Raw genomic sequence first — 20,045 nt, forward strand, 5'->3', positions numbered from 1 at the left:
GTCAGTTTGAATATGAATCTGAATCATGCACTCTCCCAGCAGTGGCTCAAGATTCATTTTTTATACCAGTCAAATGTCAAAAAAATAAAACTGGTATAACGCGCCGTTCTATTTTCTGCAGATTTGAACCACGATTGAATCACGAGATTCAAATATTTTCCAATTGTTTTGGTGTATGAATGCGTCATTTTATATACGGATCAACCCACTTTGCAATTACGGCGCCTTTCTTGGCGCCAACATGATGATTTCATTTAATTGAAAATTTGAAAAACATGAATAGAACACTGCTGGGGAAACCAGCGAGTTTGTTCTATTTGGCTCCAGATTCAAACTAGAATAGTGGTCGAAAATTTGGAATGAAACTGAATCACTCCTGATTTCACTCTAAAGGGAGCAAATCCATTGCTGATAATAGAAATTGCTATGCCAATAGAAGAAATGTTGACCTGTTACTTTATAATAAATTTACTGAGTTTGTGATAAAAGCTGTTATATTTGGTGAACACCAATCATCAAAGAAAGAGCATACAAATGTATACCAGTTAAGCTGTACCTGTGTTTTAGTGTAATTATTAATTATTTTTACCATTCAATTTGGCGAATGTCTTAGACTGCCAAGAATAGGTATTTTCCCCTAGGTAGCAATAAAAGAGAATTGCCTAAAATTTGTTTCAACAGAAACTCCCAAGGTTTCAAAAACTTTGGTTTCAAATGATGAATATAATTTATGTTTGATACGACTATTTATGACAACGGCAACCCCACCACAGGCGCTGTCAAGACAGTAGAAGCAAAAGTACTAGAACGCTAGTAGCGCTGAAGTCATTTAAATTAGGCCGATACAAATATTAAATTTATTTTATGTCACCCCCCCCCCCCCTTCAACTTTCCAAAAAGAGGGGGCGAAAAAAAATTTTGTTAGTTGTTTTTTTTTTATTTTGAGCATGTGCATAACTATTTTTATCTTGGTACGAAATATGTCATTTATAGACCATACATTTGTCACCAAGAATATCCCGCATAGTAAAAAACCATCATATATATGGTACAAACAGTAATCTAAAATTAACACATATTGTTATAATTAATCTGAACACCATTTTATATTCGACCTTTATCCGTTTTTCATTTGTGTACTATAGGAAATTTTATTAGTGCCATAAGGTAAAAAGTAACAGTTCACAATATTGTCTGTTCATTTTCATTTATCATCATTTTGTTGACATCTGCAGGCATCAGAAAATTTCCAACGCCAGGTAATTTTTTTAATAGCCGCCGCCGTTTCCAAAGTGTTCTCGACTACAGTTTTCAAATAGTTCGACAGCTGATTAAACAACTCAAAAACGGTTGTAAGTATAACTGGATAGTGAAACTAAAGTTGATTTTGAGAGAATGACGTTTTTCTTTTCTATAGGATTCCAGCGGAAATTCAATCACGACATGGACCCGGATTACTCTTTGAATCGTCTTGTGATGTCTCATATGCAGACTCCAGTTACCACTAAACAGCTTCAAATGGAGAAAAAAATAGTGTGGTAAGGAACTTTTAAAAATCTATTAACAAACATAAAATGACTCCTTTTTTCCAGAGAATTATTCTAAAATCATGTCGCGAGATTTGGGAGCAAGATTGAGCGCCAACCGGCAGACACTTCTATTGACGAGCGCACGGGGCGCCGATGTGAGGTACCTACATTTAATATATTTATTGGTAAGTCAATAAAGTGGTTATTACATAGAGCAAAACATAAACGTAGGCATTAATTGTAATGCAATCAAAGATATGAAAAAAAAAATGAAATCTAAAACAAAAATTAAACGCAAGGGGTACTGTTCTACATATTCTTCTAATATGGTTAGAATATAACTCCAAAATAAGACTTATTGTTTGAACTCTCGAAAGTGGATTATATGCCAACCTTCTGTTGAATGATATGTACAAAATTTTGTTCGAGAAAATGACCGATTTTTTATAGTAACATAACTTAACCGCCCTTTCGCCATATTGTAAAATGGTCAAATAACATTTACCTTATTGTTGAAACAATGTGGGGTAATGTAGACGTATGGTTGCGATTGATGATCTATAATAATGTACAAGTATTATTTTGAATGGTTGTGAATTATATATGGGAGAGTACTGTAATGGTCCTGAACTATGCGGGATCCAAGAATATCTGCGTTATCTTTGCCTATGTACTAAACACGTTTCAAGATCGAGTGGTACACTCGAACTTTGGTGCGTGGATCAATCCGGTTGGGTTTCCAAATATTTCGATAACTCGCAAAGTTATCCCCAGCTCGTGGTTCCATGTCGACCCCATTTTCGCTATCTGCTGATATCAGACTGATATTTAAATCCTCCGATCGTCCGGCTACTGCAAAGTTTGGGGGGCTGTTCCCGTTGACACTCAACCACCTGGTCCTGCTGACTTTGATGGTGAGACGCCGCAAAAAAGCAAACGGTCAGCCCTTAGAGCCCACTCAGCATAAATGAGCGTCGCAGTACTAAAGCCTGTCCACATTAAATTTCAGACACCCATTTCATCAGGCAATTTATGAAAATTTTCACAAACCACTGAGACGATCAATTTACATGACAGATGAATCTTTCTGCTTTATGTGCTGCTTTCAGATGTTTTGAACACGCCCAAATTGATAAAAATGGCGACAAATCAATTGAACAGTACCTAAGTGTCTGAAATTTGACGTGGACAAGCTTTAATATAGCGTTTTGTGATCATTAGCCAATACAAAAACCACCCAATACTGGGTGGTTTTTGAAGAACACTGACTGAGACTTGAAGACGCTAATCGAAGTTCTCGAACCAACACTTCAGCTGTCCAAGTCAAAGAGCAATTGAGGCAATAACCTCCGGTTGCTGCACCCATCGTTTCTTCATCGGTCACGATCAGGAAGTCCACCCATTCCCGCCTGTCCTGTCTGCAGTAGCGCCCGACTCCCACTTACAGGACTACATACCGTTGACGGACTCTACTTTACTTCTCTGATTCTTCACTTTCCTCACCGTTTGCTTCTCTACGCTCCTCAATCTGTAATCCATTCTTTTCGCTGAGTGAGCAGCTCTCCCAAGTTTTTCTCGCCGATTTCGATAAAAGCATTCTTCACTGCCCACTTATCTTCTACGCTGCCACCTTCCAGAACATCCACTACCCGAGTTCTGGACGGTCTATTTTGATTCGTCGCCCGAGCTTCCCCTGGCACCGCTGAATCCAAGCAATGCGTTGTCGCCAACTAGAAGACGATAGTCAAGTTAAAAGCGATGTCAGCGTTGCGTTTATTACGGACTTAAGAAGGCATCGTCTCCGTTTTCAGCTGATCCATTTCCAGATGAGCTAGATACTACTAGTACTGCCAACTAAAAGCGGGTCTGGGAAGTAAGTCAAATGCTGCTGCCTGCAGACATGAGAAGCGGGCGCAGGAGGACTTCCCGGCCGACGATGGTAGGAAACCCGCAACAACCGGCGATATTCATTTCCTCTTCGATATTTCACGACGCCTGAATGGAGCAAGGACAAATCCGTAGATGATAGATAAAGACGCGACATGTCAGTCACTCATCGATCCAGCTGATCAGCTGGAACGTTGGCTCGACAACTTACAACAACTTCTTCAAGTTTTGACAACCTCTCCTAATTCAGATATAGGGAAAGGTTGACAATTCTCCGACGGCAGTAGGTAGGATTTCGCTTCGGACGACCATGTGAGAACTATTCTGTCACGCTTTGCATCATGCTGGAGCAGGTCATTTAATTTCAAGAGTCCCTCCATTTGGTACTGATTGACCACGGAATCGTGAGTGAGTACAAGAGCAAGACAAGGGTGCATGTATTATACGTCTTGTGCTATTTCACATCGTAGTCGACCAAATCATGGACCTCTCTAGCAGTCTACCTCCATAGAGCAATCGAACGAGATGATGGTACTGCTCTACAACGCCACAGCGTTTTACCAAGTAGAGTAAACTGAATGACCTGGTCGTATGTTCTCACTCAACAAACTCCAACTCCACAGTAGCCGGGCAAACAGTAGAGAAGGTCGCAACCAAAGCCAGCCAACGTCGGACGGCGGACCAAGATCAACATAGAACATGGAGATCCAATCTGTCCAGGCAATGCACCAACCCTCGAATACTCAACTCTAACATTAAATCTGTAATGTTATACACCAGTGAGACTTGGTGCGTATTGGCAGAGATCACATAGATTTGCAAGTAGTCATCACCCGATGTCTATGTTTCACAGCTCGGGCCTGGTGGGTTCGCAACTGGATCCCGAAATCGACGATCCAATATCAACGGCAACTCCACAGAGTGAATGGGCGTAGGCTGGCCACAGACAACGTTAGAGCAGAGACGAAATCGGTAAGCAAGCGCTGGAATCCGGCAGGACATCGCAACAGAGGCAGACCCAGAATCGCCTGGCAATAAAACCCTAACAGAGAAATAAACAAAGTCGATGGGAATCAGACTTGGGCTCAAGCCAAGGATGGAGATCTTTAACGTTGTCCCCATGTACCCTAACAGGTGCTCAGAACACAAGAGTGAGTGTGTGAATTAGATCCCACTTAATTAATGCCACATTTACATGGGTGCTGATAAAAAAAACAATCCTAGTGTCGTTTAGCCTATGAATTGTGTAACTTCACGCAGAAAAAACTACGTTAAAAACAAACATATTCTAGGTACATCCAAACAATAATTCAGTTTGTTCTGGCATCAAAAGTAAATATGTTTGGATCAAACATATTGTTGCATTTGAAACGAACGAAAACTTTCTTTTGAATCAAATGTGCGTTTCAAGTTGTTTCAACCAGCTAAATGTTTGAAACAAACATGGATATTATTGTTTTGGTTCGGCCATTCATAATATTTTCTTATCAACTCTACCAATTTTCATATTCTGGTAGCATTTGACTACCAGATTTCACAATTCCAATCGTTCATATTTCATTTACTCACCTTTCTGTACCTGAAAAACATCCTTATCATCAATTTGGAAGCAAGAAAACATATTATTCCACGCTTGTTCCTGCTCCTCTGTTGACCTCCGATCGGATCCGATCCGAACTCGAGTTTTTGTTTACTTTTGCAAGAGCGAGCAAGGGGCCACTAGTGTACGTATAAAACAAACAGGGATTCAATTTGGTTTCAAAAATAAGTATGTTTGATTCAAACATTTTACCATTTTGGAAGTAAACATGTATATTTTTGAAGCAAATGGATGAAGTTTGTATCCGTGTTTGATTAGCTAAGTAATAGAGATTTATTTTAGAACTTATTTGGATTTTTTTTTAAATTTTCATAAAACAGGTGGAGCTGTATCTCTCAAAAAGCAAGGTTGTTTTCAGTGTATCGTACCTTGGAGTAAAATAAACCAAAATCTGCAACCAGCCACCTGATAAGACCTCTCAGATCGTGTAAGGATTGGGAAGCGCCCAGGCAGCAATCGCCGTGCATGAGCCGAAATACGACTATACAGAAACCCCCGCAGCTGATCCACGCATATTTCTTGCATGAGTAAGTTCAACGTCCATTGCATTCTCTCTACGGGTTTATCCGAGGCCGTATCTATGCCGCTAACAAGTATCATGGAATTTCAATAATTTTAGGAACGTGAGCATGATATGACGTGCTACACCGATTCTACTTCAAACTTCACATATCTATTCCGTATAGTCCGGGAAGTCTTCAATTCCGAACCTTCATAAAACATCCATGTTCAGACAACACATCTCTGATTTCAGTGCAGCTGGCCATTACCCCAATTCAACCAATTTGAGCTTCATACTTAACTTAAACAAAAGCTTATAATTTTAGCCGTACTTTAAAAATGTTGGTGTTATGGATTCAACAGTTTAGAGTCCACCAGCAAAACTTTTTCAAAAAGAAAAACTAAAATTTCTGCGGAAATAAGTTCCAGTATTTTTCTAAATTATTTAAAGTTTCTGCCAAGTTCATTACTGCATAAATATATTACAAATATTCAAATTCTTTGCTTTCTTTAAACATTCTTTGCTATCATTCCTTATTAAAATTCTATTTTTTTTATGCAATTATTCCCATTTTGGATTTTTTTTTTCGTTTCCTCGTTATTTTTTTTATTCCCCCCCCCCCTCGTGTTTTCCAAGAGCTGTCGGACGTAAAATAAATTTAATATTTGTATCGGCCTTATTTTGCCAAATTATGCTTCAACAAGCATCAATTGGCCATAATACACTCTTTTATTCACTTTCATTACGGAGCATGTAAATGAGTGTATTTTTTCACTGTCAAAATAATTTTTTATACGCGGTTAGGTTTAGTCCAACTTCGTTCCGTTTTAAATCCGCAAATGATTGCGGATTTTGAGCGTTTGGAATATGTTTACCCGGCGAATCTGGGATCCTATTGGAATTTCCCGTCATCAACTTTGCACGGGAATCCAAAACTTTTTTGCGTGAAGGGCATTCCCAGAAATTGGATTTATGATTGCCCTACAATTTGCACATTTAAATTTATTGGAATCTTCTCTCACAGGGCAGGCGTCCTTGGCGTGAGAGGTTCCACCACAAATCATGCAGGCCTGCGGAAATGTTCCCGTGTAACACGGACATGGGACATAATGCAGGCCTTTTGCAAACTTTTCATATTAGGGGTAATGACGGCTTTGGCAGGTTTTGTTCTATTATTGGCAGGGGTTTTTTTATGACTGATTATGCTCAAATTTGGCCCAAACATTCTTTGCATATCAGAGTATATTGTGGCCAAATTTCATAAAACTCGGTCGACAAAAACCCCCCTGCCAATAATAGAACAAAACCTGCCAAAGCCGTCTGTTCCCCTATTTAGTTCACTTTTGTTAAAATGAACTAAATAAAATTCTTGAGAAATGCCCCTCTGGGTAGTACCAGAGTGAGATTTCTTTTTCATCTTAATTACTTGGACTGGTGAAAATCCAAGTAATTGAGACATTTCAATTTTAATCTCATCCAGTGATTTGTGATCACTGGGGAGACCTTTCAAGACGACTTTAAACAATCCCTCAGTTTTGTCGTCGTATGTGAAGAATTTATTCAATATTCAACAGAGAACCAGACAGGGGCCGACGACTTCGTGGAAGGCCACAAAACGCTGCCTGAACGCGGTGGAATCGGACCTGAGGATCCTGGGCGTTCGGAAAAACTGGAGGAATATCGCCCAAGACCGACGATTATGGAGCTCTACAATACACCAGGCATAGGTGTATCGACGCTGTAGCCAATCAGTTTGTGCAGGCAAGTGGCCAGCTTTTCCGGGCCCATCTTCATGAGCTCAGCTCCGATACCATCGTTACCAGCTGCTTTATTGGTCTTTAGCTGTTGGATCGCATACTTAACTTTTCTCAGGGTGGGGCTGGTTGGCTTCCATCGTCCGCTGAACTGACATAGTCGTTACCTCCGTTGCCTTGACTTTCACTGTCTGTAGTACTCTTAGCGCCATTTAAATGTTCCTCGTAGTGCTGCTTCCACCACCATCCTTATCCATGCACATTTCGGCTCGCGGCACGAAGCTTTTGCGGGATGCGTTGAGCTTCTGATAAAACTTGCGTGTTTCTTGCGAAATGCACAACTGTTCCATCTCCTCGCACTCCGCTTCTTCCAGGCAGCGTTTCTTCTCCGGAAAAAAGGCGGGTCTGCTGTCTCCGCTTCCGTCTATAACGTTCCACATTCAGCCAGGGTCCCTTGCTGCAGCGCGTCCGCTCGCGCTACGTCCTTCTCCTCCAGAATCTGTCTGCACTCTTCGTCAAACCAATCGTTCCGTCGACTTCGTCCCGCATACCCGACGTTGTTCTTCGCTGCGTCATTAATGGCTGCTTTAACTTTATTCCAGCAGTCCTCAAGAGGAATCACCCTCTTCCGGCACCGCTGCCTCTAAATGCTGCGCGTATGCAGTCATCTTCCACCTGATCGATTCACCTTGCCCGCTGCGTACCTCGCCTTATTGTGCGCGTTGGATCGTTGTCGAGAACCAATTTAAACCGGGTTACTGTCCAACATTCTGACTACGTTCCCGGCCCACCGCAATCGTCCAATTTTCGTGGTATGAACGATGGATGGTTCCACACTTTCTGTCCTGTCCAGCAAATCTCCTGCAGCGTCACCACGTAGAAGATGCGGGGATGTAATTCACCGTAGATCATCCTGTCGCAACCTGCGAAACCTAGCGACTTGCAGTTCCATGTTCCAAGCTTCCAATCGTGATCCTTAATCCTTTATTCGTCGCCTAGGTCTTTGCCGATTATATCGAGTCGTATCATCTCTTATATTGCTCGTTATTATTGGTTTTACAGGCGGCTTATTGTGCCTGCGCAAACCTCCTGTCTCGTCGGAGGGCCGTTGTGTCAGGTCTGTTTTGTGTCCCAACTGACACCAGGACTTGTGCTTGTACGCTTTGAGCGGCACACGGTCGCTTTGGTGGGGCCTACGATGCGGATACATGCAGCTTTTTATAAAAGTATGACAAAGTCCACTTTTTTGGACAAATTAATATAAAATTTGCGAAAAAGAATCAACGTGTCTTGGAGGGACACGAACTCTCAACCTCCTACTCTCTAGATAGGCGTGATAACCCCTAGAGTAGAGTGGGGCAAGAGTGCGCGTGGGGTAAGAGTACGTTTTCGATTTTTTGAAGTAATAAAAAAAGATAAACTAGCAACACTGCATCAGTTTGACAGGTATTCTGGCCAACTATTATCATGTGTAATTGTAAACGATTTGAATAAACAACAAGGGAGATATGGAGTTAGATAACTTTTTGGTCATTTTGCTAAAAATAATTGGGTTTCCGCAACTAGTATTTCATTACCATATATACGTTCAATCAGGTGAACATTATACCATTTCGATAACCTATTGTATAGAGTACTTTATGGTACAGAACACCAATCCGGTTGGTTTTCCAAGAAGTCAAAACCATTACTTGAATATTTTTTGGGACTATGGGGTAAAAGTACGCAGGAACCGGTGGGGCAAGAGTACGCATATGAATCTTCAAGTTATGATGTCAAACCCGTATCTCCAGCCGAAATAAGACTTCTTCCAAAGCGCAAAGATCCAAAACTAAGAAAAAAGGACAGAATTCGAAATTATCACAAGTTTTTCGGATAAGTTGAAGAAATTCGGTGTTAGAAAGAACTTAGCGAACAAAGCACTGAAGCGAAATAATGAAATTGTATTAGGACTTGTTGTACACCTAAACATAGCACGAAAACACAATTTCATCTAAATGATAATTTCATTTAATCAAAAGAAACATTCATAAATTACGCAACGTTTAGCTGGGAGGGGTTGTGAGATGTGTGACGTTCCATATAATTTTTAGAGGATTCATACAAATAGTATTAGAATGGGGGGGAGGGGTGATGAATTAGTCAAATTTTACGTTACGTGATTGGTGGACTTTCTTTAAGGAAAATGCCTTTGTATACGCCACGCGAAACCTGATATATATTTTTATCTCTGTAGTTTTTTGCATACTATGTTTTTCGTATGAAAGTGCACATTTTTGGACCCCCTCCCCCTTTAAGAGTTACGTAATCTTTAAACATTCCCTAATATATTCTCATTAAACATCAATTAAATGTTATTAACTCTTATTTGTGTTAATATATACTCAAAGCACATGATTGGATAAATGCGTACTCTTACCCCACCCGATGCGCACTTTTACCCCACCGGTGGGGTAAGAGTGCGTTTTTCACTTGTCTTGCAATAAGGGTTCTACTAAAACGAATCTCAATAATTTCAATATTTTTTCCACTGGGTAACATAAAGGAAGAGTATATAAATCATCGACACTGATTTGATATGCAGAAGCTTGCTTCATAAGGGCCACATGATCGATTGAAAACTAAGTGCGTACTCTTGCCCCACTCTACTCTACACAACAAGATCCGAGTACCATCCTCTACCGCGATTAGCTCTTTTTTGCAAATTTAATATCTTTCGGATGCTTGATTTGTCAAATCTTCACATATGCTTTACTGTTGTACATCCACAGTCAAGCGAGCACACCTTGTTTATTATTCGAAAGCATCTCACTCTATGCCCCCGACAACGGGCTGGGCGGATTTGTATAGAAATTGAATCAATCACACTCAGCTGTGCCAAAGGCTTGCTTGGCTAAACCATTTGATGAGTGTGATTGCTCTACGCATGCGGTCGCGTACACTCAGACGACTAGTGACGATGGAAGACCGACACTTGAATGCAATTAAATTGCATATTATTCGGCAACTCGGCCGTACGAAAATCAAAGCCCACTGTCAAACCCCACCACATCCTAGGCAAACCCCACAACTCGCAGATGGCCTGGGAAGGGATCGTCTAGCCCTTGGATATAGTCCCTGCTGCCCGTAAATTTACTTACGCTTATTTTCATTTACCACCGTCGGGGGTGATAATGGGTCTGGAGGGTGAGAATGGATCAGCGCCTTCAACGACAGTCTGGAGGTCGGATCACAAAATCGTCCAAAAAGGTCTCTTATAATTAGGTTTTCTTGCCCTCAGATACATTAAATCTATTCTCCAAGTGATCTATACAGTTGAAACAGTGACCCATTCTCACCCCCATTTGACCCATTGTCACCCCCGCCGGCGGTACTGCAAAAAAATGGGGGGCACCTTTAATTAATGCAAAAGTTGTAAGGGGTACCTCTCAAGAAAAAAGGTTGAGAACCGCTGATCTAGAGAACTCCTTTGAGTAAAAGAGTGCTAGCGTGTTTGAAGTAAATAGAATACAAGATGAATAAAATAAATTTTGCTGTTCGCCGTACGTCAGAAATTGTAGAAATGCTGCGAATACGACGTACCCACACATATTCATCAACTTTAAAAGTCGATTGAGATCGGACTTGAATGTCTGTTCTCTGTGGTATATTGTCAAATAATGGGTCCGTTTTACTCTTTAATGAGTAATGCTGGGTTTACAGTGTACTAAAGAGGCTGCACTCATAACAAAGAGACGAAGTGTCAAAATTGGAACAGCGCATTTGCTGTCAAATCAGTTGTTCCAATCGAGCACAAGGTTGTTAAAGGTAGGAGTATTGCGTCTCTTTGTTTTTCCAGGCTCGTTACAGTGTACATGTATTTCTCCGTTCAATAAAAATTATAAACCTTGATGTTTGTAGACTTTTTGTTAATTTATTTTTGCATTTTGACAACTTCGAAAACAAACAAATTAAACTTCAACTTCAACAGTCTCAAAAGTAATTTTCTTTTAATAGACAAATTGTTTAAAATAGTGTTTTCAATACCGTATATTCATCGACACGGTTCAAAATGGGTAAAAAGCAACACCAGAAAGATAAAATGTAAGTTGAAATACTAATAAATTGAAAATCTCATAATAAATAATTGTTCCACCGGAAGGTACCTCACGTACACGGAATGGTCCGAGTTCTATGGTGGCCACAAAGCAGGCTCGGTCGAGAACGAGCAGATTAAGTTTAAACGACTCCCATTCGACCACTGCTGTTTATCGTTGGTTCCGTTCGAGCATCCGTACTGTGATAAGGACGGTAACGTATTTGAGCTGCAAGCGATCATCGATTTCGTCAAGCATTTCAAGATAAACCCGGTGACCGGGGCGGCGCAGGATGGAAAATCGCTGATCAAGCTGAACTTTAGCAAACACCACGATGGGCAGTACCACTGTCCGACGTTATTCAAGCCGTTCACCAAAAACTCGCACATCGTGGCCAATGGTAAGACGGGAAATGTGTTTTCTTACGAAGCAATAGAACAACTCAACATTAAGGCGAAGAATTGGAAGGACTTGCTGGACGATACGCCTTTTACCAGGAAGGATTTGGTTACTATTCAGGATCCGGCTAATTTGGAAAAGTTCAACATAAGCAACTTTCATCATATAAAAAAGAAACTAAGAGTACAGACGGAAGAAGAACTCGCGGAGAAAAAAGATCCTCAAGGAAGGCTAAAAACGATTTCAATGGAAACCAGAGAAATCCTTACTCAGCTAGAAAAGGACTACAAAGCTCCTGAAGAAAAAGCAGTAGAACACAAAGTGGCAGATAAGTTCAATGCAGCTCATTACTCAACGGGAGCGGTGGCCGCCGCTTTCACATCTACTTCGATGGTTCCGGTGTTAAACCACGAAGCTGCCATCATCGAAGAGGATGTTATCCGTTACGAGCGGGTTAAGAAGAAGGGATATGTTCGTCTATTAACAAACTTCGGAGCGCTAAATTTGGAACTATATTGCGATCAGGTTCCGAAGACTTGCGAGAATTTTCTGAAGCATTGTCAGACTGGGTACTATAATGGGTGCCTATTTCATCGGTCGATTCGAAATTTTATGATACAGGGCGGCGATCCGACGGGAGTGGGAAATGGTGGATCGTCGATATGGAACAAGAAATTTGCCGATGAAATTCGACCGAATCTGAACCATGCCGGAAGGGGAATACTGTCGATGGCCAACTCGGGTCCGAACACGAATGGGTCACAGTTGTAAGTTGGATTTATTCACGTTGAAGCGATTTTTTCTAATGTTTAACTTTTCAACAGTTTCATAACATATCGCTCATGTCGACATCTGGATGGAAAGCATACCATTTTTGGCAAACTGGTTGGTGGGCTGGAGGTTCTCACAGAAATGGAGCGGATTGAGGTGGACAATAGAGATCGGCCGATCGAAAGCATCTTCATTCAGCGGGTTCAAGTGTTCGTCGATCCGTTTCAGGAAGCCGACGAGGAATTAGCCAAACAGCGCTCGGAAGAGCAGGAGCGAGCACAGCGAGAAGCAGATGAAAAACAGAAGAAAACCGCACGGGCACAACCATTAAAGGTGTTTCGATCAGGAGTGGGAAAATATCTGGATAAGGAAGTGACAAAAAGATTCGCCGAGCCGGAGCCGTCTACAAGTGTTGCAAATCCAGCCCTGATAAAGAAACGTAAAAAAGAGGAAACCATAAGCAAGTTAGGTAATTTCAATTCTTGGTAACGTTTATTATTTAAAACAAAGTACCTACTATTCTAACTATGTAAACTAAACCCTATTCTTTTTGTCCGAATTCCCGTTCCTTCCACGCTTTCTTCATCTCTTGGCGCTTGGTCTTGCGGCGTGTTGCTTCCTGGTGTTTCTTATTATCGATTCTTCTCTGTTGAGCCTCCACCGATTGATCACCATTCTCCATTTCGTCCAATTTGACAATCAGGAGGCGACGAGCCTCCTCACGATTTTTAAACAACGATCTCGAACTGTGGCACTGGATCACCATTCCGGACGGTTTGTGAGTCAGCACCACCTTATTGTTGGTTTTGGCAACCGCTTGACCCCCGGGACCGCTGCCTCGAACAAACATCTCCTCTAGGTCTTCCTCGCGTAAGGTTGGCACTTTGGAAGTGTCAATTGTGGTTTTCAGCCGGAATAAAGGTCTTTGGAACGAACGGAACGCCGATGCAATTTTAACTATGGTTAGCATGATGGAACTTTTAAATAACTCGTGCTCGATCTAGTAGAGCTCTGCCTCTCTGAAATATGTATAAGGGGAAACACTGCTTAAATGAAATTCAATGCAACTCAATATCATACTCAGTGACCTACCTTGTAACAGAATTCTATTTCCTTTGGATCGTTCAAGTTTCGATTTTGGTCGAATTCCCGCCGAACCCTCTGTAAAAAGTATTGCTGGTCGGTGAGCTGCAACTGGGACCCGTACCGCCGCAGGTCTCGATATAATCGTATGATTAAACGATGTGACGTTATTGATGGAATAGTCATTGTTGTTTCCTGAAATTGTTCACATTATTTTAAATTACTCAGTTAATAGTCATTACCTTAAACTTACATGAAAACAATTTAGGAAACATGCTAAAAATGATGAGATGTAGTCATGTAGTGTGAATAGTAATAACAGGGCTGGTAAAGAAGCATGTTTTCCATTACTTACGCAACATAAGAGATATATAAACCTAAAGCAATCAGTATATGTACCTATAGGTGTATACACTGTTTGTCACAATGACAAAAACTATTTGTCAAGTCAGCCTGATATCCATGTCGATTTCCATTCAGTCTGATAGATGTCCGGGTGAACTTGACACTATTTGTCATTATGACAAACAGTGTCTGTAAAGTTGTCAAGGTCGTGACCGTTTGGGTATAGATATCCCGAATAAAAAATACAGTAGAATAACAGTACAATTTATTGTAACACTACATTGAATTGACGATAGACTATATTGTAAATGAAACCTTAGAAATACATTTGAATGCATTGTTATGAACCATTTATTCAAATGTAAATGAAGTTTTCGCAATAGAATGTACGGGTTGTTAAGTATCGTAACTATACAAAATCTGAGATTTTTCCATACATTTTTTTCGTCACACAATAGAGTGTATGGTTAATATATTGTTGAAATATCCGAACAAGTCTGCTCAAAACACAATGGATTGTATTGTATTCGTATAGTAAAACAATAAGATTTTTGATTTCTCAGTTGTGACAGCTTTACTGTTAAACAATGCAATTTAAAGGGATAAAATGCATATTTGGCGCTATGAGGTAAATATTGTTAAATAGTTTATATGCAATGTAATGAAACATTTCAAAAGTTATCAATGTATGAATCTTATGTACGAAAACGTTTCAAAAACAATTGCAAGTATTGTTACATTAGAAAAATATGTTGATGTATTGTATCCTCAGTGTTGATACAATCTGTGCAACCACCAAGAAACAATGTATCCTATTGTATACCGTACATGGTATGGTAATTCAATTGTTTACACTATTGAACCAATAGTACATTTTTATCCGGGATCTCAGCTGGTGGCCACATACCATTTTATTTTTACTAGAGTATTAAAATAGTAACTCGGAGTAGTTTTCCAAAATAAAAACTGCTGCACTCAATTATGGTTCTTTAATTAAAAACAAAGGCCTAATAAACACGAACGATGAGAATAATGTTTTGAATTATGTCGACTGTTAGCAATGTACTTTTCGGTGGTTATTTGGCGTTTCAGTCTAATATTGTGAATGAAAAACAACTACTATATGTTTTCTTTCTCCAACGTTTCGATCCTTATAGGATCTTTTTCAAGGATTCGGAATTTTGGTTGTTTTTTCGTCAAGTATAGTTTTATGACTTTTAACCGTCATTCCTTGTTCCGTTTTTCGTCTTTTTTTTTCAAAAAACTTTGAAATCAAATTTTGAATTTGTCAGAATTCGGACCGCTAATTATCGGAACTTTTTCCGTACCATACATCAATCAGATTTTAATTACATTTTGTCTAGAATTTATTATAAGCATTTTAAAATGATCTTCCTATGTTGTGCTGTAGGATCTGTTAAAGTTAACACCGTCGTTTGTCTTCTTGTTTTTACTTATTATTTACTATTTACTATTAGAAGAATCAGTTTTTCTCTAATAGCCCTGTCATTACTGTCACTCAGTCGCTGTAAAAATCGTGAAAGTGTAAAGCAGTAAAGTCTACACGCGGGGATGAGACATTTCTCGCTTAACTTTTCAAAAGGACCTAAGTAACATTTTTTCCATGAATTAATTTGAGTGCTGCAATCAAAATCTTTCATGTTGTTCTGTTTATTGCGCTATTCATAAATGCTTTTATATTTGCCAAACTCCCGTATGAAGGGGAGCATCTAGTCGAATAGGATTTTTATTGCGCAGTTCTGTTTTCTTCATGCGCACAAGTGGAGGTAATCCAATGTAGAGTCCTGGACGAAAGTACCGAAGCCGGTGAACAGGTAGCTGCACTGAGAGATCAGTGTGACGTTAAAATCCAGGATACCGCGATTCGGTTGCGGAAAAGGTTATGCTGAAACGCAGGTTGCCGTATTCCAGGTACATACATCTGGCTGACGCCAAGAAGATACTGGTTGAAGGTGAGTTAACTCGGTGAGCGCAAACGAAAAACCTCAGGCCTGCTTCAAGTGCTTCGATTACGGACATAACCCAAGCAACCAGAAGTTCGGATAAGAAGGGCTATTTTGGCTTAATCAGCTCTCATTTTAAGTAATTTTTAGTATGGTGGGAGCGTAAAAGTGAACTTTAAAGTTTCGTTAAAGATGCTTGGAACTTGATGTGAACCATAGTGAACCAATTAGTTCGGTTAAGAGTAAATTTAAGTAAAATCTGAACTTCTGGTTGCTTGGGAAGTCATATGGCTGCAAAGGTCCTGATTAGAGATGTCGAAAATTAATCGATTACTTCGATTAATCGTTGTGATAATCGATTAATTTTGAATCGATTACTTATATGGGGGACACACTTGTGGTATTCGTACCATGATACAAAAATCTTGAAATGAGTGCCAGACCAATAATTGTCTTCATTGAAGATAGCCTTGAAATTATTTTCTTGTCGCCTTGTACCATGGTACGAATACCACAAGTGTGTGCCCCATATTACCAACGATTAATCGATTCAATAATCGACAAGAATCGAAAGTAATCGATTAGTTACTAATCGATTAATCGGGATTTTACGACATCTCTAGTCCTGATCGGAATCGGATTTGTCGGACGTGTGGAGCTGAAGGTCCTGGGTTGCGGATAAGTCCGGAATAGTACCAATCTGGACTTGCGGGAGGTAACCCATTTAGGAGATAGTGTCATCTCCTGGGGTGGCATTGTGCATCTCGAATCGAATCACTCGATTCGTACGTTTTTGTATTCGTTTCGAAAAAATTGCGGCATTATGTATTTCGTTCGATTTCATTCAGTCGTATAACAAGATTTCGAATGAAGCTGTACTAGCTCAATCGAGTATGTTCTGTCAAATGAAATGTAACCAGAACCAGAGAGAATGAGAGATAGCTGTCTCCGTGTTAAGTATACCTTAGTATTTAACCTCAATATTTTGACGTTTAGCAGTGGTTTGTTTACAGGAACTTAGAAAAAATCTTAAACTCTTGTGAACACCGATCCATATGATCCCGAAACTGTAAGACCTATGCTTCCCGGTGGATTTTGTGAGGAACAACCATCGTATAACCCATTCATTCGTCATAGTTAATTTAAATTTGATTTTTTTTTGTTAAATATCTTGGCTGTGCATATGCACAGCATATGTTTCGAAATGGACAAATTGATATGAAATTTGCGAAAAAGAATCCACGTGTCTTGGAGGGACTCGAACCCTCAACCTCCTACTCTCTAGATAGGCGTGATAACCCCTACACAACAAGACCACTTAAAGGTCACGTTTGCGGAAAAGCCATCAGAATCCGAGTACCAACCTCCACCGCGGTTAGCTCTCTTTTTTGCAAATTGAATATCTTTCGGATGCTTTATTTGTCCAATCTCCACATGTGCTTTACTGTTGTATATCCACAGTCAAGCGAGTGCACATTGTTTATTAAACGAGAGGATCGCACTCCATGCCGCCCAGCAACGGGCTGGGCGGGCTGTTATAGAATGCAAATCAATCGCACTCTGTTGTGCCATAGGCTTGCTTGGCTAAAGCATTTGATTTGAGTTTGATTGCCTTACGTAAGCGGTCGCGTGTACTCAGACGACTAATGACGGTGGAAGACCGACACTTGAATAATATGCAATTAATTGTAATCAGGGCATACCGACCATCCCACCTTGACGCTCCCTAACTTGACTACCTTGGATGCGTCCGCTGCAGATAGCCGAACCAATGCTACCTGCGTCCCTGCCGGACCTTTCCGTAGCCGAACGGCTGCGGTGGGCGTCTCCACTTCACACTGTCGCCGCAGTGCCGTGACGAGCTCTTCGACTTCGGTGACCTCGTCCAGGTCTTTAACCCTTAGATTCACCTCCGTAGTGAGTGCCTTCACCTTGACCGTCTCGCCTAGGAGTTCCTCCGCCAACTTCTTGTAGGCGGCGCCCTTTTGCGAGATGCCCCGCTTCAGCTCGAGGATCATCTCGCCCATCCGGGTACGTCTTATTCGGCGTACGTCGGCGTCGAGTTCACCGAGCTTGACGTCACTCCTCATCGCCTTCAAGACGTCCGAGTACTTAGCCTCGTCCGCCGTGATGACTATGGCATCGCCCCTGGAGCGATTGGCGCCTACCCTAGACTTCTTGCTACCCTCATTCGCCTGGGCCTTCTATTCGACCTTTGACTTCTTCGGTTTCCTCTTGTTCAGCCCCACTACCCTTGTTCGGGGTAGTAACCCTCCGCGTTTTGGAGCGGCCCCCGGGGAGCTCATCCCCTGGAGACTGTCTCCCCCGTTTTTGTGTCTGCTCCGTTGGAGCAGTCACCCCCGACGTACCCGCAAATACTTGAGCCTCAGTCTGGGTAGACTTTGGAAACACCGTCTTCGCTGGCACGCCTTCGGTCGATTCGACCTTGCCCGAGTCCGCGAATCCTTGGGCCTCAGTCTGGGTAGACCTCGACTCCACCGATTTCACGGGTTTACACTTGGCCGTCCCGATCGCCCTCTCCAGCTTGGCGTCCAGCATCGACTTTCGAAGTTTCTGCAAGCTCCTCTTGAGGTCCTTACTGATATTATGCTTCGATGACGCAAAGTCGATGATGGCGTCCAGCTGTTCCGTCGCCACCTCGAAGGCCGGAAGCCCATCGCGTTTGCGGTTCATCGCCTCCACAAGCCATGGGCCGTCAATAACCTCTACCGGCGTTTTTTTTAGCCGAGAGGAAGGTTAAGTGACACACGCTGGCGCTGCGCACTGAGCTGCCGACTATTGCCTCTGGCCTCCTAGGCGGAGACCTGAACAACCCACCTCTTGCGAAGGGGTTGTTGCCTACACTACCACCACTAATTGAAAAATTGACTTGGTTTTCCATTTTGGTCCCACGAGTTGCTCGGGAAAAGAGGTCCACCACACCAGAGCCCAGCATGACGCGGTAAGGGACAATTACTGTGGAGGGTGCCCAGGTACCCCACAGGCTTCGTTGAAGGCCTAGCTTATTATTTCGCCTCCCTGGCCATGCATCCCCTCGGCACGGGTCGCTTGACGCCTTGGGATTAGGGGTTAGGGACGATGGTCCCGGTCTAACTCGCAGTGGCCATGGGGAGGGGTCGTCAAGCCCTTGAACAAAGTCCCTGCTGTCCCGCTCTGATACCCTTAAACGCACCGATTAAAGCACTGTAGGTTAGGGTTTTGCGGAGTAGGAGTAACTAGAACTTTATTATTCTTGTTCTTCACCGCTAATAGGGTTCTCTTCTAGGGTTGTCATCTGAATTATGGGGTGCATACGTTTCCTGATAGTCGTAGCCTTGACGTTGAGAATATCTTTTGGTCACAACCTTTGTTTTGTACCTACTGATTGAACCATTATCTGCATACTACAATTTAAATATCCACTTGCAAGGAACCGCTCGTACACTTCTAAAAGGTTTACTTGGTCTCACGTGTTATTTTTCCGGAGTGCTATAGATCGCAAGCTTCCATTCCAATCATCGAGTTTCCAAATATTATAGATTAATTAATAGTTAATCTATAATATTTGGAGTTTCCGAAGTTCGTTGATGTTATCCAGTACTACTTCCACATTATTTTGTGCATTCAATGCAAAAGTAACAAAACGAGCAGGTTGTTTGGCTGTCTCTCACTTCGTTGAACTGAAACTTCTTTGTCCACAGCACTTCGAAATTCTTCCGATTCAGAGGATCTAGAACTGTGCGACAAAAGCCATGTTCCTTTGTGAAAGACAGCTTCACCGGGAAGCACGAGTAATGTTCACGAAAAAAAACTTTTTTGCCTTATCGGAGAACACTGAAAGCTCCTAAAAACCTGAGCATACACCAATAAGTGATCATGCAAAAAACTTTCGGCATATCAAAGCTATTCACCCTTATTCTTGTTTACGGACGAACGGTACTTTCGAACGATGGCGATTCGTTCGAACCGTTTCTCCATTTAATTTGCTGGCGCAAACGAGAATGCACTACAATAAAACAAGAATATGGGTGATTATCTATTGCACGATTTATAGACTAAATATATAGTCTGTAAATAATGCAATAAAATTTAGAGACAGTTTTTGGATAATTAAAAAATTGAAACATTATCGCAA

The 20,045-nt window shown here is 41.4% G+C and overlaps 3 protein-coding genes across 4 annotated transcripts; 1 reads left to right on the forward strand and 2 right to left on the reverse strand.

Moving 5' to 3' along the window:
• The first annotated feature begins 11,171 nt into the window (after positions 1 to 11,171).
• On the forward strand, positions 11,172 to 13,057 carry LOC134225464 (RING-type E3 ubiquitin-protein ligase PPIL2). Its single transcript, XM_062705557.1, has 3 exons — positions 11,172 to 11,355; positions 11,414 to 12,514; positions 12,572 to 13,057. The coding sequence occupies exons 1-3, from the start codon at positions 11,324 to 11,326 to the stop codon at positions 13,005 to 13,007; spliced, it is 1,569 nt and encodes a 522-aa protein (XP_062561541.1). The 5' UTR covers positions 11,172 to 11,323; the 3' UTR covers positions 13,008 to 13,057.
• On the reverse strand, positions 12,984 to 13,488 carry LOC134225465 (mitochondrial translation release factor in rescue). Its single transcript, XM_062705558.1, has one exon. It carries the CDS (start codon positions 13,486 to 13,488, stop codon positions 13,060 to 13,062), a length of 429 nt encoding a protein of 142 aa, XP_062561542.1. The 3' UTR covers positions 12,984 to 13,059.
• Positions 13,399 to 14,007, reverse strand: LOC134225466 (uncharacterized). Of its 2 annotated transcripts, none has more exons than XM_062705560.1 (3): positions 13,855 to 14,006; positions 13,611 to 13,796; positions 13,399 to 13,537 (listed from the first exon to the last, which is right to left on the reverse strand). In XM_062705560.1, exons 2-3 carry the CDS (start codon positions 13,785 to 13,787, stop codon positions 13,499 to 13,501), a joined length of 216 nt encoding a protein of 71 aa, XP_062561544.1. In that variant the 5' UTR covers positions 13,788 to 13,796; positions 13,855 to 14,006; the 3' UTR covers positions 13,399 to 13,498. The 2 variants fall into 2 exon arrangements, with proteins under 2 accessions (XP_062561544.1, XP_062561543.1); XM_062705559.1 differs by having other exon boundaries at positions 13,428 to 13,561; positions 13,855 to 14,007.
• Between the last annotated feature and the right edge of the window lie 6,038 nt (positions 14,008 to 20,045).

This window comes from Armigeres subalbatus, chromosome 3, assembly GCF_024139115.2.
Source record: "Armigeres subalbatus isolate Guangzhou_Male chromosome 3, GZ_Asu_2, whole genome shotgun sequence".
Classification (NCBI taxonomy): Eukaryota; Metazoa; Arthropoda; class Insecta; order Diptera; family Culicidae; genus Armigeres; species Armigeres subalbatus.